Source organism: Chelonoidis abingdonii, chromosome 6, assembly GCF_003597395.2.
Source record: "Chelonoidis abingdonii isolate Lonesome George chromosome 6, CheloAbing_2.0, whole genome shotgun sequence".
In the NCBI taxonomy this organism is placed as follows: domain Eukaryota; kingdom Metazoa; phylum Chordata; order Testudines; family Testudinidae; genus Chelonoidis; species Chelonoidis abingdonii.
This window is the reverse complement of record NC_133774.1, coordinates 132,607,732-132,631,487: the sequence shown is the minus strand read 5'-3', so window position 1 is coordinate 132,631,487 and position 23,756 is coordinate 132,607,732. Positions and strand designations below refer to the sequence as shown.

Below are 23,756 nucleotides of genomic sequence, written 5' to 3'. Positions count from 1 at the left end.
CTCTTTATAGGGAACTGTAGGAAAAACACATTTTATATATGGCGTAGACAAATCTGAATTTATCACACTGAAGTCAGCATAGGGTTCAATTACTGATTTATCAAGATCTAAGTGGAATTAGATGCTTAAACATGGTGATTTTGCTCACATGCACACACTTAAACTGATCATCAGTTATGGATTTGGAACGAAAGACATATTGGCAAAGATCTTAGTGAACTTTTGCCTTCTTGTGAAGCATGTGCCAAGAAACCATTTGCTTTGGAGGTCAGCAAAATCTCTGCTTTTAGATTTCCTGTCCCTTTAACATTAATCTGTCCTGAGTTACAAACCATCCAGGAAATCTGTTTCTGGCCACACAGGAGGCCACTCAGCTGCTTCAACGGCAGTGAAGTTGAACTACTAAAGTGGTTTGAAGGGAAGTTGCTCCACCTGAATCCGAAAAGTGCTTTATTTTCTTGGGCCTCAGCTAAAGCCCCATAGGCAAGACCCAGAATCAAGGCACTGAAGTCCTACTGAGCTATCCCTGTATTAGGCAGACATCTGTTTCAACAGCCAAAACTTGGAAGAAGTAATGGCAGACATTAACAGATTTCACTGTACTTGCTTCCTTTCTGCTATGCTTCCACTTAGTGTCTCAGCATGACTCCTCAGTTACAGCAAGATGATGAAATCACTCCTTGCTTTTAAAAAAATTGCAAATAGTCAAACTTGCTAATCTAAACTAAACATTGCTAAGCTTACCAAGAGAGGTGATCTTTCCCCACTTCTCATCACTTTAGGAACAAATGATCTAGTGAGGTCTCATGTTACTAAAATGATGTTATTTTTACAGAATATATTACAGCACATTTATTGACTACTATGAAGTATTATCAGGAATAATTAAAACTAAAAATGAGACTACAGCTAACAAAATAGAAAGTATATTTTGCAATGCGTTTTCCTCTTTCTACTGTATTTGTTCACTTACTTGCCTGTTAAAGAATTTAGTAATTCAGTGAGTCTCCCTGTTACTAGGTGCAAATGAACAACTTGTTTTGCTACTTATACAACAAAGTAGAGTGTGTTTTTAGGAGCTGTAGGAAAGGAAAGGTAAAGGAAGGGGAGCCCAGTATCAATATCTAGAAGTTTAATCTTCTAGATTTAAAGAAAAGTGGAAATTTGCCTGAATTCTATTACATAAATAAGGCTTGGTTAGCAAAACTCTGTTTTCCCTAATCCAAAGAGGAAAACATTCCTTATTCTAAACTTTATAAATGTTACATTCCATGCCCCTTCTATTAATTACTGCTTTCTACTGAAGTTAACAAAACTGAGAAAAAGTACATTCCGGTACTGAATTGAAAAGCTGAATTGTTACATACTATGGACACTTCAGCATACCTCCTGAATAGCTGTCATGACAACATGTTGAACAGACTCCTCCATCATCATGATGGTCTGGATGTACTCTGAAAACAAGAACATTCTCGCATGTCATTATTTACACTGAAACTTAAGACAGTCAAACAGAACAAAGGGATAAATAGCCACCTCTCTCCTGCAAATTGTGCAGGTGCCATTCCTGGGACTTGTGCTCAGTCAGTGTCCAGACCCCACCCCCAATAAACCCAGAAGTACAGTAAGAGAAAGCCATACTTCCAAGTGATGATGCAAGGCTTAGTAAGACATTTCTGAAGATCCACACGTGTGTACATATGGTAGCAGGCCAAGTGAATGATGGAGACATTTTCAAAAATTCTCATCATTTCAAGATCAAGCAGTATATATTCTAATAATGATATTTAAGAAAATCATCACCGATGTGCAAAGTTCTCAGTTGTAATACAAACAAGCTTGTAGGCCAACTGCAGTATGAAAAACTGCAAATTATGTACAAGAACAGGGACAATACAGTTATCCCTGTTGCAAGGGCATCATGCCTGGATACACATTTTCCTTCTATGCTCTTGCCAAGGGGTGGAGTAGCTTTGGAAAGCTTTTAAGCTAAGATGCCAATCCATTAACTACTATTCACCTGATTGATATTGGCAATAGGCAGCTGTAGTGAAATGACTAACAGCTGGGTCAAAGTAATAATTTTTATTTGTCTTTAAATGCTCACTAAATATTTCCCACTGGAACTGTCTGTCCTCCAGTTGCAGATCCCTTTTTTCCCTGAACTATTCAGACAGAAAGAAAAGAGCATGACACAAGAAAAGGTCCTGCTCTTCCATAATTTACAGGATTCTCGTCCTACCTTTCAACAGTGACTCATTTTGTGTACCTTGCACATCTGGTCAGAGACTCTACTCTTGTCTTTTTGTATTTTCATGAATATATGCCCTCTGTTTTGCCTCTTCCTGGATCTCATATTTGTAAATTCCAATATCAGCTGATGTTACGGTAAAGAGCTACATTTGTTAATGGATATGAGGTGTGAGACCAGCATGCTGGGAAACCACTGAGCGGGTAGCAAATTCTCAAGAGTAGATAAGGCCACAGAGTTTTAAATCATGGGCCCAAGGTGGGAGCAAGTATCAGAGTAGGGAACAGAATCCAGACCGTACAGCATAGGGCTCCCATAACCATTTTTTTTTGTGTGCAATGTGTATCTTGTCTATGAATTTGCAATTACCCAGATAAAAGCCTTCCCACAATAATTAATAACTAAAAGCTGGGTGGAGCCATTTTTCATTTCTTTTCCTGGAACCAAAAGGAAATATATACAGCAGAAGCATACATAACCAGCTCCACAGTTCCAGCTTGCAAACTCAGTGAAACTTGTAATGTGATGCCAACTATTATCAATAAGGCAAAATAAAGTCATGACCCACAGGAAAATAAATCGTGCCTCTGACAACAATCCCAGACACACCATTTTCCCCACATCATTTATGCATCAAGTCTGACTTGCCTTAACTACACAGAGAGCATAATGTATATTCAAAATTGATTACCTTGCTTCTGCTCACAATTCACAGCACATCCCAAAATAAGCTGAAGCATTCTTCCAAGCTCTGCAACATCTGAGTGCTCTCCAATCAGGTTAACATCAGGAAGGGTAAAGTCATTAATCTGCTGCCCTAAAATCTGCACAAAGACACAATATATGTAGATAAGGCAAGAAGCCAGTAGAAAGAGCTCACCTTCCATCTTTGGCACAGTTTTCAAACTCAACTTCGAGTCTCAAGTGAAATAAATTGGATAACCTCAGCCCACTTACCTCTGGACAAGGTTCTACAACACAAATTTCATCCACATAATTTGATACAACCAGCATTTCAGAGAATCCAGAGAAGGCTGTCTCAGCTAATATCAATAATGAACAACTACTCTCACCACTACAGATCTGTTCTTCCAGGTTGGGAAAGGCCAGCAAAGAAGCCAGTAACATGAGGAAGCTCAAAAGACAGCTGACCAACGGTACCTGTCTGAGGGACTTTTAAAAATAAAGTTGTTTTCTGCAATTCAAATAAAGAATTCTTCAGAAACAAACAATATGTCATCAGACAGAAAAATTTAATTGCATCTGGGAAATAAGCTGTAAATCACAGAAGTGGAAAGCTAGAATTCCACATATTCCAACGATATAAAATGTGTGTCTAGCCCTGATGGATGACAAAACAAAAGACTGTAAAATTGTCACTAATCCCTTGATCTAGTAGTTTTACAGGTCTGGTCCAAAGATATTGAGGAAGTCCCAGATGTAAGACAACTAATTTTCAGTCTGTGGAAACAGTCTGAAATAGCGGCACAAGACAAACTGAATAGCAGAAAGGGATCATAAAAGTAAAAAAATGCTTGACAAAGATGCAAGGAGAAAGAATGGAAAGAAGCTGAAAGAGAAGAGAACCATACCTGACATACAATTATTGTAAGCCAATTTACAATCTAGAAGGATTTACACATTAATGAGCATTAGTTGGGAAAATTAAGCAGTTCTGCTAGATCAGAAAAAAGCTTTGTAAGAGTTGAAAATATTTCTATGAAAAGTGGGATGAGTCAAACTTCTAGCACATAAATTGCAGATAGAAAAAAACAGTCAATTTAACAGATCAAAAATGCAAACAAAGAAAAAAGAGTGACTATGAAAGGAATGTGTAATTTATTTGCTGATTTTTTAAGCCAAAAAAACCCAAAAAACAAAAACAGCTTTGGAGAAGATATTTACACAATAGTATCTAGCAAATGAATGTATAGAATAGTACATGACGCTTCTGCAAATCAAGTTGTTTTAAAAGGACAACAACAGAGATTTGCTGCCTTTGAAGTCTTGCCCAAAGAATGGGCATTAATATGACTAATGCCCCTGTGTACTATGTGACAAACTGGACCTAAATTCTTCAGCAAGGCTCCCTCATTTTTCTGTCACGCCAATAAGCTAGAATGTGAATTCTGTAGCAGACCCAGGTAAATTGAAAAATGAATAATTTTATTAAATAAAACAGAAAATGAGTAATATAATCAATACTGTATTTCTTGAATAGTTATTTTGATATCTAATTTTTACATTGCCGTAACCTTTAAAATGTGATGCAGATTTTTATATTGCTTTTCAGAGGTTGTTAAGGAAGCTGGGTAGGAGATATGTCATTTGGCACTATGAGGACATGGGTTTGGGATTGTGAAACAAATGTGTTAGCTGGAAATTTCTGGTTAACTGTAATGTTAAAATTAGGCTCCAGTGTCAATACCCCACTGAGATGAAAAAGGAACGAGTCATAGCTATCTGAGGATTTAGCAGCCTCAGGAAACCACCACCATATTGGTTTAGACTCTGACAGCTGAAAAGTCTTCATTGCACAAATACTAGAAACTTTAAGGAAAACAGCGAAAGCTTAGATTTTAGAGCAGAATTCTGTGGGAAGAGGAACAGTCTATGGCAACTTCTGTGGACACCATAAAATACACAGGGTCCTGGAGAGTATCTTCAACTTGTCCTCCTGCGAGGCTGTAACAGTACAGGATGCTACATTACAGCCATTAGAATCCCCTTGGATATTCCATAAACTATTGAATTACTGTAAAATGAAACAAAAAAAGTGCCCTAAGTCTCCAAGGCTTTTGTCTATGCTAGGTAAAAGACTAATCTTTTCATATCTAGCTTGTGCAAAAGGACTCTGCTAGGATAGGCACTCAGATGAGAAAAATGTAGGCAGGACAACTGACAAAATTAAGTGGATCTCCATCACCATGCACTTTTGGAAGCAATCTGGGATGTTTTACAAATGCATCTTATCTTTGAAGAAATTCGTATTTAATGAATCTGTCACTAAAGCTTGATGCTCAGTCATTTTCTGAAATCAAGTCACTGACTTTCTAAAATAATAAATTTACCATGTCAGAAACTTAAACTTACACACAGTCAGTGGCTTAAAAAGGAGCTGACATCATTTTGCAATGACAACATTGGTCTTCTAGGATATAAGGAACTTTTATAATGCATCAAGCTCTCACAAACCCAGAGGCTGTAGACTATACTGCTCTTCCTTTAACATGGCCATGAAAGAAATCTCTGCTGAATGAAGTGTAAGAGAAGATTCTTTTAAACCCAGATTGACAAATAAAGGTAGCAAGCAGTGTATGTGCAGGACGTGGAGAAGGATTCATATGGGGTCTTTACATAGCAGATAAACAATTCCCAAGAAAAAGGTATGTATGTCATTCTGATAGATTCATTCTGAGCAGCTAACAGGACTTGACATGTTTGCTCAGAAACACTAGAGTTCTCACTTCCTACCCTTCTGAGATTTTAACGTGAGCTAACTTTAATGTAATACTCAGAACTTTTGAAGATCAGTCTATTTATTAAGTTTGGATTTGGGAGTTTAACTTTAGGTGTCAATTTTTGAAAATGTTGCCCCCGCCCCCAAGAGTCTTAGCAAATGTATTATCTTCCTCCTCTCCAGAATATTACACTGTTCTGACAGAAAACAAGTGCTTAGAGCAGGGGTCGGCAACCTATAGCACCCATGCCAAAGATGGCACACGAGCCAATTTTTAATGGCACGCTGGAGCCTGCTGGGAACCCAGTGTGCCATTAAAAATCCTGTTGACGCAGCAAGCTGCAGGGTCCGCGCTCCTGGGCTGGAGCGCTGGGCTGAGCGTAGCAAGCCGCCGGCCCCTCCTCCACCTTCATCATGAGCCATGCTGCCGCGCACAGCGCTCTGGGGCCCGGGGCTGCACGCTCCCTGCGGGGCAGCGTTTGGCTCCATGGGGAGGGAAAGATGCTCCCCACTCATCCGGAGCCCTGCTGCCGCGTGCACAGCCCTGCCCCTCAGAGCGCTGCGCACGTGGCGGCGGGACTCCGGAACAGCGGGAAGCCTCATGGTAAGGGGTCCAGGTCCAGGCCGGGGGGTGGATAAGGTGTGGGGGCAGTCAGGGGACAGGGAGCACAGTGGGTTGGATGGGGGGGTGGTTAGGGGCAGGGGTCTCTTGAGGGGGCAGTCAGGGAGCAAGGGGGCACGGGAGTTGGATGGGGCATGGGAGTTCTGGGGTCTGTTGGGGGTGTGGATGGGGTCAAGGCAGTCGGGGACAAGGAGCAAGGAGGGTCCTGGGGAGGCAGTTAGGGTGAGGGGGGTTAGGAGTTCAGGGGGGCTGTCAGGAGGTTGGGGTGTGGAGAGAGGTTGGGCGAGCAGGGGGGCATTGTATGGGTCCAGAGTTCTGGGAGTCCTGTAGGGAGCAGGGAGCAGTTAAATAAGCATGGGAATCCAGGGGGTTCTGTCTGGGTGCGGGGGTGTGGATAAGGGTTGGGGCAGTCAGGGGACAGGTAGGGGGGAAGGTCCTAAGGGGGCGGTCAGGGGACAAGGGGCAGGGAGGCTTAGATGGGGGTGGAGCCGCAGGAGGGGGTAGTCGGGACAAGGAGTGGGGGGGCAGTCACCCAGTCCTCTGCCCTGAGCCCTGACCCCCCCACACACACCCAGCCCTCTACCCTGAGCCCTGCACTCCCACACCTCCTCCAGGCTCCTGCCCTAAGCCCTGTACCACCCAGCCCTCTGTTGACTCCTTCACCCCTCCCGCATGACCCCAGCCCTGACTCTGGTACCCCCACACATACCCAACCCCCCTACCCTGACACCCGCACCCCCTTCACATGTGCCTAGCCCTCTGCCCTGACTCTTGCACCCCCACATACCCAGCCCCCCCCAACATCCCATGCTCCCTGCACATCCCCATCCCCACCCTGAGCACCAAATAGGAGCTCCTGCACCCCCACTCACATTCCGACCTGCACCCCTCACACCAAATGGGAGCTGCCCAGGTAAGTGCCCCCACACCCAAACCTCCTGCCCCAACCCTGAGCCCCCTCCCTCATTCTAGCTCCTGGCCAGACCCTTCAGCCCTGTACTCGGTCCACTCCCACCCTCAGCTCAGTGCAGAGAGAGGAAGAGAATGGGCCAGAACCAGAGAGAAGGTAGGTACCCACTGTATGTGGGCAGGGCCGGGACCCCAGACCAGCAACGGGCTGAGCGGGGTCCGGCAGCCAGGATCCCGGCTGGCAAAAGCTGGCAGATGGAACCCCTGAGTGGCAGTGGGCTGAGCTGCTCAGCCCACTGCTGGTCTGGGGTCCTGGCTGCTAGCCCCGCACAGCCTGCTGCCAGTCTGGGGTTCTGGCTGCCAGACTCTTTCCAGCTGGGGTCCCAGCCACAGGCCCCACTCAGCCCACTGCCAGCCTAGATGAACAGAATCCCAGACCAGCAGCAGACTGAGCGGGCCAGCGACGTAAGATCAACATTTTAATTTAATTTTAAATGAAGTTTCTTAAATATTTTGAAAACCTTGTTTATTTTACAATACAACACTAGTTTAGTTATATAATATATAGACTTGTAGAGAGAGACTTTCTAAAAAACATTAAAATGAATTACCAGCACGCAAAACCTTAAATTAGTGTGAACAAATGAAGACTCGGCACACCACTTCTGAAAGGTTGCCGACCCCTGGCTTAGAGTATGGAGTCTCTCTATGTAAGTATCCCAATACAGTGTCTGTTTCACTGCATTCTTCATGCACCAGCTACCTCAGCACATAGCAGGGAATAAATATGTCTCGTTTTCCTTCCCATGGAGTGCACTCTTGGACACAAGCAGCACAAGAGCTTCCCCACAGAACACACAGGCCACAATAGTAGATCTCTAACAGTGTGAAATTAAAACTTTTAATGAACTCTTCTCTCCCCACCTCAACTGACTATTTTCCCCACAGAAAAAATGAAAGAGAGAATCTTTACTAGGTGCAGCGGAGAAAGTCAGACAGACTAGCTTTATTTTTTATGCATTCAACTCCACCATGGAGTCACCAAGGGCATCTACTATTTTCATGTCAAGATGCTTAAGAATATTAGGGGTTTTATTTTCGAGCTGGGTTTGTTCCTTAGTGGAATATTTGATGAAACACACAATAAGGCTTTGGAGAGGTCTAGTACTCAAGGATAGTCTATGATGAGTTGATTAATTTTGGTAGGACAGGTTTAAAGAGTATGGAAGGGCAGATAAGATACAGAATGGCTATTTAAAAAATGAACAATTTCATTTCATGAGGTAAGGGTCAGATTTTTTGAAAGAGCTCAGCTCCAGTGAGAGCTGCTGGGTGCAGAGAACTTGTGACATATCTGGACCTAATGCTAAACAAATCAATATTCTGTAACATGTTCAACAAGCATAATGAATATATTCAGCAAAAGGAAGGGTCTCTATAGAGCACTGAGAAATAGTTCTTACCTCATGATTGTAATCCAATATTCCTTTTAAAATTTTCTTCAGATTGCTTATCTATTTGATGGAAGAAAGAGAAATTAAGATATATAAAGCCATTGAATTTAAGATACAGTAGAACCCCTAATTTTACAAACTAATTGGGGACTGAAGTTTATAAAATCAAAAAGTTCAAAAAATTGTAACCTTAAAATTATAGTAGGTATGGTGCATAAATTGCAGTATGGTGCACTGCATGGTCGTTGTCTTGTTCTTTACATCACTGTAAAAGATACTTCCTATCCACTGAAGAAACTGGAATGTGAAGAGATATCAACTTGTTCATTGACATCACTTTCACTATGTGATTCCCACCCGCTCCTTTCTGGAAAAATGATTTATGTAACTAGTCATTTGTATGGCTGGTTTTAGTAAAACTGAAGTTCTACTGTATTTATATAAATATATAAAAACAATTGTGTGGGTATACAGCAGGCTAAGAAAAATCACAAGTAATACTGTAAGCAGAATCACATACACAAATGTAAGTCTATTTGAATTTCTAGTGAAAAGTATCTTGCTGGAATCAATAATTCATTATGATCACCAAAAATATTATATGTTTGTCCCATGATGTGGACCTGATCCAAAGTCCACGCCAGTCAATGGAGCACAATGAAGCGAAGACAAAAATTCCTACTGACTGGAATGGGCTTTGACTCAGCCAATGGTGAAAAATTTTAAGGGAAGCATTGTTTAAGCCAGTGTCATGAAAGTGATGAGTAAGCTGGGGCTCCAAAATAAGAGGGTGAACTATTTCCTGATCTCAGTGACTAAGGGGGGAGGCAGGGGAAAAAGAAGGCTGTAGGCTAGTCGGAGGGAAAAGGTGTGGCCCAGACAGGGAAGAAAAGGAGTAGATTTCCGCTGAAGTTAGCGCTGACCTCGAGGGTACTGGTCAGTACTGAGAATTTAGACATCAGAGTTAGTGCCAAGAGTAAGTATAGAGGACAGTACCAGAGAAGCAGTGACTTCAAACAATAGTTGGTCTGCCGGATCCATTAGCGCTTTGATTGCCAGCGTCAAGGTATCGGTAGCAGATGTAGGTACAAGGATTGTTTTGGTACTGGGACAGGAATCAATACCATGTCACTTGGCCTGTATTATGAAAAGACTTTCTGCCAAATACCCAGGAGGAGACCAACGGCAAATGCTCTTTTCTTAGGCCTCTGAGCTTTTCCCTTTTTATGGGAGGTAAAAGCATCAGTGCTAGGAACACCATGGCCCCTTTGGTATTCTGGTCTACCTTGACTCCAAGTGAAGGAAACACAGGCTTTTGGTGCTGGAGCACCCATCAGCAATAAGCTGACTTGGACAGTCATGGATGGTCATTCAATACAGTGTCCGCTGTCTTACTAGAATTTGCCTTAGGAGTCACATCACAGCTCACAAGGGCTCTCACTAACTGGACTTGGAGGTACAAGGTCTCATCTTGCAGCCTGATGCCTATTCTTCTGGGCCCAAAGTGCCCCTCACAGACTGCTCCAATAGAAATAGTTGTAGCCCAGTGTCTCCAGATTTTCTCCTTTTTGATGAAAAAGACTGGCAGACAGTGCAAAGGTAAATCATATGGCTTTCACCTAAGCAGAACAGACCATGGCTACCTCCATCTGTGAGGAGAATGTGTCATCTGTGAGATGGACAGGGTTTGAAGTCACCAAGATAGCGGTTGTGGTGAAGAGTACTGAATAATAAATAATTGTTGGGAGTGTCAAGGAAGAAGGTTTGCAAGAAAATTAAAAGAATTAAAAGTTCCTACCTAGAGTATTTCCTCTCTTTACTTGTTATTAGCTAAAGGGTAGCAGGTACATACAGCCTGGTTCTGTCTTGCTGTCACAGGCAGAGAACTGAAGGATGGTTCTGGCCACTCTGTTGACCTTTATGCCCTTATGGGGGAGTGGGGGATGAGGACCTGTGGGGGTCCAGGCATGGCCCAATGGACACTGCTGTTCAGCGATTCTGATCTCACATCCTTGAAGGGCATGCACACATAGAGTGGGCTCCAAACTGACACATAGTCGACGAACAAGAAAGTTTATGTACTATGAAGTGGAGTAAATAGGAGAGAGAGAGAAAGCCTGGCTGTGGATTTAACACATACTGGAGCTCTAAGGGACATGTTTTGGTTACATCTCTAACTATACCAAACTTAAACTGTGTCCCTTCCTTTATACATTTGTGGTAGCAGATGATCTCAACCCTGGAAGCCTTTCAAAAAAACCCTGCCAAAAAAACACCTAACATTACTCCCAACTTGATTTTACTAATTGTGAGGGGCCTGCCTCTCACTCAAAGATAGAAGCTTCCTTAGTACCTCAGAAAGTTAGACTGGCCAAAACTGCAACCAAAGAAGATTTTGCATTTGACCCCTAAAAGGAGTTAATCCTGTCTCAACCCTTTCTATTTGTCCATGATGAAGACAGAAAACTATTCATGAAGAACTGAATGTAGGCAGCTAAGATTCACCAACCTATGCACCAGTCAATAGCCAGTCACAGATGTCACGGCTTTGTAGACACTATGGGAAGGGAGGAGGAAGAACTCTTCACATCCTTTAGAGTGACAGAACAAGATTATAAACACACTCAATACGTAACCCAGTAAAGAGCACTCTAAGCAGTGCCATAAGCTGTCTATATTCCAACAAGACCTAAGAAGATGATGCAGAGAAAATTTTGGAACCACTGCACTGATATTAAAGGGCACACTGCGATGACCTACTTAGCCAACAACAGGGTTAGCCAACACAGAGAGCTCTGAAAGCCATTCAACTCAATCACTCTCCATTTGCTAAACAATGAAACAGACCCTCTAACCCAAAAAGTACAAATGTGAGCTAAAACAACTGGGATAGGCTTATGGGTGTCATGATAACCATGAAATCTCAAATCAGAATAGAAAAGATGCTGTCTACTTGGATGTTTGAAATCATGATCAGCCTAAGATGAGAAGCTGGAGATACTGCAGAGCAAACAACACACTGCTGCTATTCCAAGCTCTCTAATGATGTGAGACTGAACAAAGAATTGTCATTAATTCCGCAGTCCTAAATCACCTCCCACGCCTTCTCTAGTGTCAAAAGTTCCAACAGTGTCCTATTCAACTGCCAAGGCATCCAGCCCCACCACCTCTGGAAAAAAATGTTCACAGCAGTTATGCATTATCATTACAAAAATCTGAAGCAAATTTAAAATTTTCAGGAAAGGTAAATTACTTGATTTTAATATCAAATCAAACACTATAAGCAATGCTGTACTGATTGTATTATTCATTTTCAGATCTGATTCATTAAAAACCCCCAGTTTTGAATTTACCTGAGGCTGCCGCAGAATTTCCAGCCTGCTGCACCAAAGAGCCATAGAAACCAAGGGCCATACAGCAGAATTAAGTCCAGTTTACCGCAGAGTACATAGGGACCTTGAATATTTCCCAAAAGTGACAAAGAAATAAAATGAAAAATACTACCTTTTTCCTCATGCAATCCCCGTGTGAATCAAGATCCCCTAATCAAAAAGAAAGTGATGACCTTCCTTCCATGTAACTTCCAGCCCAGACTTCACCCTTTTTGGAGTAGGAGATCGCAGCTCATCTCATCTAAGGGAGAGGCGACTGAAAAGACACCCAACATCTGATCTCCATGACCCAATCTTTCTATCTCCACAATAATCAATACCTTGACACATCCTTTTCAAGTGTTTGCTGCATCACTACTGTATAAAACACAACCAGCCAATCATAAGACCCATCATAATGCAAGTAACTCCAACTTAGACTGGTCTAACATCTAACACTAATCTTGAGTCCAGCAGGGAAGGGACATTTTAGCTACAACACATATGCTGGAAAATAGCTGCTGACAGGGGGCAATCAGCATAGGAAATATTTTCTATCTGAAATTCGACTCAGTAGCAATACTACCATCATCTTCCAGTCACAGCACAAATTTTTAAGGAGAAATTCAAATGCAGCAAAAGAAACTGAAAAACGTTTATATCGCAATAGGGAAGCAAAGAAAGTGCTAAGAGCAAGTGATTAATTTGTAAAAGTTAAATACCAGGACTGAAGGGAGAATATAATTGTATTGTTTAAGAGCTCTAGAAAACAAAGAGGCATTCAGTCAAGCAATGACACAATTCCAAATACAAACTATATGTAGCATACTGTTCTCCGCTGGATGGATTAGAAGTGCTCAAGTGTTTGCACTAGAGTTCCTGACCTAAAGGGAGGATACAAGTCCTATTATTAGATCTTTGATTCCCGCCCATCAGCTCAGCAGTGACAATGAGGCTGACTGAAGTCTTTCTACCACTTTGTCTTGTACCAGCTTCACGTCTCTGTTCATCTTCAAAACTTTTTTGTTCTGTGTCATTCTTTACTGTGTCTATCAAATGCACCCTCCTTCTTCCTCTATTTCTAGTTTCTTACACTCTGATATGAATTGCCATGTAAGGCATCCTCCCTAGGTACATCACTGGCACATGTCCAAAACACTGCAGTCTTTCTTGAATCTTCTGTAACAGCATTACTTCTTGCCCTGTTTTCTTATCACTTCATTTATTATTTTCCACAGTCTTGAAATTCTCAGTATTTCCATCAGACAATTCATTTCTGCAGTCAGTATCTTTCATTTATCAACCTTCCTCATACCCCAGCATTCTGACCTATATAGAAGTATTGGCACAACAACCTTCTCATATATGCTAATTTTCATTTTTACCTAAATCTCTTTAGCCTTAAAGGTCTTGCAAAATTTTCTGAATGTCATAGTGGCTAGCCTGATACCTCTTTTTATGTCATCTTCACAATTCCCATTCCTTGATACTAGTCCTCTAAGATGCACAGATTTTTCCATTTCTTCTAATTCTTTGTTTCTGACTTTGATCTTTACCTCTTCCACTTGACTTTCAATTGCCATTCAGTCTGAATTTTCTGCTTTCTGGATCAACCTTCTCAGTTATTCTTTGTAAATCCTCCTCAGTCATTGCTATGAGGTCAATATCATCTTTGAATCTAAGCCTATTGACTGTCCTCGCACATGACGTGAGTTCTCTCGTTTCATCTCTCCATGCTACAGCCATTACTGCTTCCAGAACCAAAATGAACAACTCTGGCAATAGCATGTATCGTTGTCTCACTCCTATAGTCATCCTGCACCTGTCCGTCAGCTTCCTGTGTACTCACACTGCACTCATAGACTTGCTGTAGATGTTTCCTATTTGCTTGATAATTTCTTAGGGATGCCACACATCCTTAAGACTTGCCATAACCGTTTCTGCCCAATGCTATCAAAAGCCTGTTTGAGGTCTATAAAATTGCTGCAATGGATTTTGGTTGCATTCTATGTATTTCTTCAATTTCTTTCTTATCACAAATAGCCCTACTACTTCTGACAACCAATGAAAACAGCTCAAGTGATAACAATCTATTTTTGGAAGATCTCGTATTCTATTAAAAGATCAGACAATGATCATATGGGCCCACTGCAAACATCAGTGGCACTCATATGATTGCACTGACACTGGCTTTGCTCATTTTCCGAGTTTAGCTCACCATCTGCCTGTTTGGAGAAGGTAGGTGCCTTCCCAGCATCTCAGTGGTGGAGGATATGATTTACTTCACTTAATAATCAAGGCTCAGAGTAAGAGAAATCTTCCTAGGACATGCTCGATTGAGACATAATGACATTAACTTGGTGTACGATAGAATGTCATAAGAAGAGAATGGAATGGATTTTATTAACACTATTGAGCTGTTTGTGAATGATTTGGGAATACATATTGGTGATTTATTTCTCTGAATATCACTGTAATCAGCAATGAAAGTCACTAGATTTGTCACTGGTCACGCTGACACTTATTTTCTTGCTAAGGAAACTAAAAAGTCATTAAATCTAGTGACAAAGTGGCTAAGTTGGCAACACTTTGGAAACACTTCTGGAATCAGATGCATGGCATGTGTGGAATACACAATAGGGACCATCACTCAAAGCAGCAGCACTGGTTCTGAAGCTGTGGCTTAGTGGAAACTAAACTAATTGTGTTAATCACTGATCATCTTCTTGCCATGAAGATAAGTCTCTGTGCAAGCTTTCAGACCAATTGACAGCCATTCATATGGATGATCATGAGATTCTGCAGTCTTACCTGCCAATCCTAGCAGGAGGTTCTGTTCCTATCTGTCTGAGACAGGGGCAGGCAAACTTTTTGGCCTGAGGGCCACAACAGGTTTCCAAAATTGTATGAAGGGCCAGTCAGGGGAGGCTGTGCCCCCGATGCCCATGTTTCTTGCCCCCTGATGCCCTCCCTGGGACGACAGCCTCATCCAACCCCCCAATCCCCGTCCCCTGACAGACCCCCCGGGACCCGGGACCCATCCACCCCTCTCTGTCCCCTGACCGCCCCCGGAACCTCTGCCCCTCCGCCACAATCCAATCCCCCTCCTTCCTGACTGTCCCCCTGGGACACCTGCCCCTGAATGCCCCACCCCCTATCCACACCCTCACCCCTTGACCACCCCCCCGAATTCCCCTGCCCTCTATCCAACCCCCCCCTGCTCCCTGCCCCATTACCACTGGTGGCTGGCGGCGCAGCCAGAGCACCAGTACAGGAAGCCGCAGTGCCCAGCTGGAGCCAGCCACGCCACCGCGCAGCACAGAGCATCACGTCAGGCTGAGGCTCTGCAGCCTCGCTGCCCAGAGCATTGCGCCGGCGGCACAGTGAGCTGAGGCAGCAGGGGAGGGGGAACAGCAGGGGATGGGGCCAGGGGCTAGCCTCCTGGGACAGAAGCCCAGAGGCCGAGCAGGAGGGTCCCACAGGCCTAATGTGGCCCGCTGGCAGTAGTTTGCCCACCTCTGGTCTGAGAGAACTGAAAGGGTAATGTGTAAGCAATCGCTCCTCCCGCCAGAGGATTCTCTTATCTGGGATGACAGTAGACCACAGAAAGGACTATAATGAATGGTGATAGTACCCAGTTCTATTCTTGTTACAGCCAACCCAGCTGGGGCAGTGGAACAAAGAACTCAATGTCTATGTGATCTTAGGGCTTGTAAGACAGCGCCAATTTATTTCATGTAAGACAGAGTGCTGGTGGGATGGGACACATCTAACTGAGGTCCAGCAGTCACCATTTTTTAAAATCAAACTTTATTAGTGCTGCTGCACAAACAGAGAATTAAATAGTAGAAGTATCACAAAGTGGTACAAAACTACACTATAACAAGAATAAAAAAATAGTTTTCAAGAGTCCAGGCTTGGTTAGTTGAATTATAGTACTAAACAGTCTATATTATAATTTAATAGATTATTCCATTTTGCCTAAACTGTATCAAACTGAGAGCCATTCATGTTCGAAAACATCCCCCCTTTGCAAAGACATCCAATGATCCGTTCTAGTGGTAGAAAATCTAACAGAAACTATCATTATAAGGTTGGACAATATTACCCAATATCTCAGCACAACGTCTGCTAGTACTAATGGAAATAAACTACATTTTTTAACAAAAGCTGCAGTGTGATTAACCAGGCAAATATCTAGGACAAAAAGCTTGGGATCAAATGGCAGATAACTGGGAAAAATTACTGTTCAACCTTTCCCCAAAATTTATGAATTTCTGAACACTGCAATAGTGAATGAGAAAAAGAGGACATTATCCAGTTTTCTGTTCCCATTTCCCACACATTCAGTAATATTCTGCAGAGTCATAAAATGTGATGAAATACAACATCTATGGATATTTGCATCTGTCTCAAGTCATTATGCACAGTAATGTTATCAACCGCTTTCCAAAGTACCTGACCAGTTCTCCTCAGTTAATGGTATGCCTATATCTTTTGACCACTGAAATATTGAAGTTTGTGGTTTAGAGAAGTTCATAACTGCAAGGCCTTGGTACAAGAAAAATATTTTTTGGTGCTGCTTCCCAGTTACAATGATTGGCATTCTGCTTCCAAAACATGTTTTTAATAGAAAATCTCTGTTCTGCATGCAATCTAAAATATAATTATGCAAAGTGGATTTCTTTTGCACTAAGCAAGGCAAGAGATCATTATCTTTTCATTTTTACAAAAAACATTTTTTAAACTAAAATTGATAAAGTAGGTGTTCATTACCAATAGAAAAGATGGATTATCAATGACTGTGGTTATCCAAAATTTTGTACATGAAATTTGGCATCTCTCCTTAATTCTATTACATAGAAGTATACTGACATACACAGTGACATTTAATATAATATGTACAGAAGTTTGGTCCATTTTAAGATACAGCGCATTAGCTAGCTGAATGCATTCTGGTACTATTCTGCCTGTACCCAGTGCTATAATGTAACCCTGATGGTTTATTCCTACCCTTTTTCTCTGTTTCTGAAGCTAAAAAGTATGCTCTGCAACCGGGAATGTTAAGTTAACCTGCCTGTGCAATTACTGTTCCTTCAGAATTTGAGAAGAATCCTTAGTATTCAATCATACAGATAAATTTGCCACTGGTATAGTAAGAGGACACTACATTTTTAATAGAACAATTCTGTCCTTCATAGTTATTGGTAAATTTGCCCAGTGATTCAAATCACTTTAAAACTGATTGAGTGGGAAGGCTAATAATTCAATATCTGGATTGCAGACCAATCCAAAGAGATTATGATGAACAAATACTTAATCCAAGTGTGTGCTAACATAGCACTAAATCATGCATTCTTGCACAGCTCCAATGTATATTCAAAACTCTGATTTAAGGTTCAGTTTATAACCATGTAATTTACTTAATTCCTCAATGACAATGGCACCAGGATTAGGAGGATGTCCGTGTGGGGGGTGCATCAGGAAAACAAGATCAGCTGCATAGTATTCTACTTTGTCATCTATTCTCCATACTTGGATCCCTTCACTGATTTGTACTTCTAGTGCAAGTGTTTGATTACTACACCATGTAACACTGGAGACAGGGAACAGAGCTCTGTCTCGTGTCTGACAGTCAGAATATTCTTCTATTCACTATAACAGAGCCTTGTGGGACAGTACACAAAAGGCTAATCCAATAATCAATGTTTACACTCTGATCATTAAAAAACATCAAGGAAACACTATTAAGGATGTTCACAGATACATGCTAGTGATATCTTAAATCTGGAGGTAAGTGATCAAAGTTTCAACACTCACCAAGTTTCAAATGACCAACTTATAGAGAGCTGAAGACAAACTACTGCAGGGATCGGCAACCTACGGTACGCGTGTCACTTTTGGCATGTGAGACGATTTTGCCTGGCATGCAGCTGCCAGCCGGGGTCCCAGCCACTGGCCCTGCTCAGCGCACACTGCCGGCTGAGTGAAGCGGGGTCGGCGGTCGGGACCCCAGACTGGCGGCAGGCGTGCCCCCTGGCTCCTCCCTCACCGTGCTGTGGTTCTGCGGCTCCCAGGAGTGTGAGCCGCCAGGGCACGGGCCCTGAGCCTGCTACGGGAGGGAAGGCAGCGGCAGCTCACACTCCCAGGAGCTGGAGAGCCCGAGTGCAGCAAGGGGGAAGCCAGCAGATGCATGAGCCTCCCCTCGCCTGCATGCATCCACTGCAGGAGCCCCCCCTGGATGGGGCGCGGGAGTCCTAAGGGGTCTGTCTGGGGGCAGGGGTGTTCATAAGGCTTGGGGCAGTCAGGGGACAGGTAGGAGGTAGGTTCCTAGGGGGGCAGTTACACTGGGAGGGTCTCAGGAGGGGGCAGTCAGGGGACAAGGAGCAAGGCGGGGTTGGGGGTTCTGACCGCAGCAATCGGGGTGGGAAGTGGGAGGGAGTGGATGGGGGCTAGGACAGGGCTCTCCCCTCTTTTTTGATTGTTGAAATATGGTAACCCTAGGCGAGGGAGGTGCCAGGGGGCGCATGGGGGCTGGCACCCACATACATCCACTGCAGCCTACAGGCCGCAGCCTGGGCAAGAGGAGCAGGGGGGCACAGCTGCTCCCCGCTAGCGGTGCCACCACCGCCTTTGCACGGCTGCTGCCCCTCTGCACTGCACTGGCTCCTCCATGGCTGGGGTTCGCTGCTGCCGCAAGCGGGACGCTCTGGCTCTCTGGTGCCTCCGGAAGGCGGCTGCTCCATGCCGAGCTGCTGCAGTGGCCCAAGCCCGGCAAAGCCAGTGAGTGGACTCGGGGCTACCTGGGTGGGGTTGGGAGGACTCGCAGGGGGGCTGTGCACCCTCCAGGGGAGTTCAGGGGGCGGGGAGGGGGAAACCTGGTCTGGGGAGCAGCCCCCGGGCACGGCTGGCCCCTGGGGTCTATAAAGGCTCGTTGGGGATTTGCCCCTCAATGAACCGATGTGCAAGGTGGAAGTTGCGCCCAGGTGACAAAATATCCTTGAAGCGGCCCTGCCCCAGGGGGTGTGTGCACCCCAGGTTAAGAACCACTGCAATAAACTGATAAGATCTGCATTTTAATTTAATTTTAAATGAAGTTTCTTAAACATTTTAAAAAATTTGTTTTACTTTACATACAAGAATAGTTTAGACTTATAGAGAGACCTTCTAAAAATGTTAAAATGTATTACCAGCACGTGAAACCTTAAATTAGAGTGAATAAATGAAGGCTCAGCACACACTTCTGAAAGATTGCCGACTTCTGAACTACTGTAACTGTGCTACTTGTCAGATAATCATACGCCTTATATCAAGGACCCCTGCAAGTGGCCAGGGTACAAAGGAAGAGTTAAATATTTTGTTTGTGCCCTTTACAGTTTTTTATGAAGGTCTCAAAGGGTGCATTGTTGTTGGGGTTTTCTTTCGTTTTGTTTCCTTCCTTTAGTACACTCCTTGCATGAAAAGTATTAGCTCTTAACAGTCTTATTTGTAAAGTGGAGGACTAAAAAACTACTAAGATACTGACATCAACAGACAAACCTCAGCTGCTGCTTTTCCCTCTCTTCATTTAGGAGGGGAAGAGTTTAATATGAATGCTTTAAACTTTTTTGGGGGGAGACAAGGGAGGAATAATGGGAGTGTTCATGTCAAATTCAAACTCCTGACAAACTGGTAGGAGAAAGTTCCCTTCCCCCAATTTCAACTGAGAGCTGAAAAAGCTGTAGCTGAACTTTCAACCTATTATGATGTTATGGACGGTGGTTCTCCAGTCAATCAAGAAAAATAGCAGTCAAGGCTTGTTATTTCTAGGAGGAAAAACAAGCAAACAACCTTTTTATGGAAAAAAGTGAAGAGCAATAAAGAGGCACAAACAACTTTTTTGTAGCAGCTTACTTTTCAGCTGTGGGTCTACCCGGAAATGGATTACAGAGATGGCATGGTAGTGTTGCGGATCTGATTACATCTCAATGATCTTCAGATCAAATTTGTTCAATTTACAAACTGAAGATTTTTTTCCTCAAACCCACATTGGGATCTCAACATCCAGCTGCGTTCTTTCTGGTTTGTGGAGGTCAAAAAGCACCCTCCGTTATACCTGTGCAATCTCTATTGACTTGAGGATTTATAAAGCTATTATTACAAGGTAACTGAGTTGCACAAGTGGCTGTGGAACTAGAAATTAGTTAACAAATCTGATTATGCACAATCCAAACCAGCATAGTTTTCTCTTCCACAGCTGAGCTGACAGTGTAGTAAAGAGTAGCATCATTTTATCTCCTTATCATAGGTATGACTGAATATACCTAAGAAACAGAGTAATGAGATGTCATTTTTCCAGTCATTTTTAAACTGCACTTAAGATTTTTAGGGTAATTTAGTTGGGCATTTCCATACTTAGCAATTAAAAAAAAAAAAGTGACCTTCATTCAAATTTCCTACCTGTTAAAATGTTCTTTAAAAAAAAATTCAAAGTTCGTTTAAGGTTTATTTTTCTGATAAGTTTTCTTATAAATTACTGAAATGGATTTACATCGTTAACTTGGTTTTTGACATTGAATTAAACTCTACAAGAGCCAACTAGAAAATGCGAAATCCTTAATTAAATTTATTATAGTTAGTTCGATATCTTCTACTGTAAGCTAATATTTTAATTTAGGAATAAGTTAATACTGAAAAAATATTAACTAAAATACTGACTATAGAAAAGCAAAGCATGAAGAAAATACCTTTAGCCTCCAATTGTCTCCTACTTCTGTTTTGATTCTGTTTAACCAGTTTTCATCGAAGTATGCTGGATCTCTGAAAATAAAATAAATAAAATTAGCATCTCTCTTAAAACACCAATTTCTAGTACTAACAAGCTAGAGATTCCAGATGAATCCTATACTGATGTTAATTTAAATGCATTTAAACATATAGATATTAATATAGTCTATCTAAATATTTATCACACATCATAGTGTTATCCAAATACCTCAAATACTTACCCAGTACTTTTGAGGTGAGTGTAATACTCTTAAAATGACCCCACCGCACCTAAGCCGTGGGGACCATTGTCTGGTTTATTGTAAAATGTGCGTGTCCCCTTGAGTGGTAGAGAGACAGTGAGTGACTTTCTGCTGCAGCGGCAGACCAGGTCAGCATCAGGATGCTGACCCATCCCTCTGCCAGTGACCAGAATAGAGGCGGGGGGGGGATTACATAGGTCCATGCCGGTGCAGGAAAAGCCCTCTTTACCTGGACCAGACAGAGCAGCACCCACACTCATACCCACAGAAGTTTTATCAAGATCTGCTGTGAGCATTGCTCTACTCGCTCCTTTCTCAGGGGACAGAGAAGGATTTTTTCCCCTCACTACACTGGCCAAGGTCAAGTGGGTTTTTTTTCCACCTTCCCCACAGCAGGACTGGAGGGGCTTAGTTAGGGTGAACATGAAATGGAAGTTACGCTATGATGTTGCAACTCTTTATGTAGACATGGGGTGGATGTCCAAGTGTAGGTACTCTGTAGGGACGGGATACAGTGATCCGATAAAAAGAACTGGGACTGGATTTAAGGGAGGTTTCTTGAAAGAGCAGAACCGGAGGGGAGGGGATGGTTTGGTTCGGGGCTCCTATGACTGGTATGGCAGGGAGCCAACCCCTCCCTCTTTATAATCCCCTCAACAAGGGGAGGTTATAAAGTGTGCACCCTCAAGGGGGAAGGGATGGTGAAGCCCCAGAAGGGGGTTTGCTGGGGATGAGGATGGGTAAGGGGGAGGGCACCTAATGTATATATTAAAAATGATAAACAGCATTGCACACTTTTATCTGTCAGGTATTTAAGAATAAAGTTTTCTTAAATTTTATCTGTCAGACATTTAAGAATAAAGTTGCAGCCTAATTAAACCACATCCAACATTTCCTTTCCTTCTTTCAGCATAGCCAGACAAAGCACCTAACCAATTTGTACCTTGTTCTACAAATGGAAAAATTTTCTCTTCGATTCTCACAAGCAATCACTTGATGCCTGGAATCATGAAGTTTGGATGCTCTTACAATAACCATATTTAGCTTGCATACTTGTATGTGTTATTACTGATACAATTAATAGACTTTTTAAATCCAGCCACACGTACTTCTTATGAATTCTTGGAGCAGTGAGTTCCCACATGCCAACTTTAAATATTCCTTTAAAAATATAATCCCTTCAATATCAATTGAAGAAAAACAAATAAACCCATTCTCATACAGTGAAAAAAGTTGAAAAGGAGCACTTAGTTTATATTTATCTCTGAGCATCTGCTTAATTGTTTTCCCTTCTATCCTAAAAAAATCCCAGCATTTTAAAAGTATTTTCCTTGCAAACCCCATCAAACCTTTAACTTTTTTTACAGTCACTCTTCTTTCAAGTTTTTTCCAACTTTGGCTCCTGAGGTGAGGCAACCAAGATAGAAAACAGTACTCGATGAGGGCACACTATACACCTTTGTTTGGTATCCCTCTGGCAGACATCTTCCCTGAGCAACTACTAGGGCTTTCTCCCCAAGGTTCAGAAACTAGCTAAAAAGAGAGAACGATTCTTATTGGTAACTGTTTATTCAAAAATCATATTTTCCATTCTCCAACACAGAATTTTGACAGTGTTATGTTCCCAACTACAAAGAGGCCAGGAACTAAAAGTAACTGTCAGTTCCAGTAAAAAAGTATCCAAGATCATGCTGGTTTTGTTTTTTTTTAAGCCAGCTTCTAGACACCAAAAAAAATAAAAATAAATAAAATAAAATAAAATTAAAAAAAGCTTCTGTGCTCACGTTCTCTCTCTCTCACACACACACAGAGAGATACAAAGTCCATCATTCAGAATGAAGCGGATAGCAAACAGACAAACAGAATGAAGAAGAGACAATGAGAATAATAATTATAAAATTAGTGATTTAGTAGGTGACACTTCCGCACCTTAATCAGTATTAAAGCAATGCCCCACAGCACAGTATCACAGAGAACTTTGCTATAGGAGATTTTTTTATGACAGATAAAATAAAAATCTGACCACCAGTTGTCAGAAAACTGATGGTACTTTTTGAATAAGTAAGGCTATTAGGATCTACTTCTCTAGTGAGTCTCCAAAATGGGTAAACATCCAGGCAGTTTCAAGAAGAAAAAGTATTGTTAGATTGCTGACTTAAAAAGTTGTGCTGCCATCGTGCACTGTTATTGCTTTGTTCTATCCAATGGTGTTGAGGTGAATCCTATATGGAAAAAGTATATTGGTTATTAAGTCTAAGCCACTTTGAGATCTTTTGGGAGGATCTGTTTATTTAGAATCGATCAAACCCACTAATGTGCCCTGTGATCCAAATGAAGCCCGAAACTCGGATACAGCTGGCCAACCATTAGATTAGTGCTTTGATGGCTAGACCATACAAATTTTTGTTGTCTTTTTCTTCTGGTACACTAGCTCCCAGGTATTCCCCTTCTCTACAATGTCCTCAGAGTTAACAAATGGTCTGTGATAGATTACATGGTAAAGGAGGCAGAAGATCACAATGATGAAAGTGTCTCAACTCAACAGATTCCAGGTGCTATTTTACACATTCCTTTACGGAGACTATGATGAAGGTTAAGGCATATTTCTTTTTCTCTGATACAGCATCTACAAACACGTAGCTGGAAGAATGATTTTAAGTACTAGGCAATCTTATGGCTCC

General features: G+C 42.3%; 1 protein-coding gene across 6 annotated transcripts in view; it reads right to left on the bottom strand.

Annotated features, from left to right (window-relative positions):
* The window catches only part of HOOK3 (hook microtubule tethering protein 3), a 138,777-nt gene that overhangs the window by 86,462 nt on the left and 28,559 nt on the right, over positions 1 to 23,756 (bottom strand). For all 6 annotated transcript variants that reach the window (XM_075067423.1, XM_075067421.1, XM_032780303.2 and 3 more), the window contains 4 exons: positions 20,794 to 20,866; positions 8,706 to 8,756; positions 2,943 to 3,075; positions 1,387 to 1,454 (listed from right to left, as the gene is read on the bottom strand). In XM_075067423.1, coding sequence (XP_074923524.1) covers positions 1,387 to 1,454; positions 2,943 to 3,075; positions 8,706 to 8,756; positions 20,794 to 20,866 — 325 coding nt within the window. The remainder of the gene's footprint in view (positions 1 to 1,386; positions 1,455 to 2,942; positions 3,076 to 8,705; positions 8,757 to 20,793; positions 20,867 to 23,756) is intronic.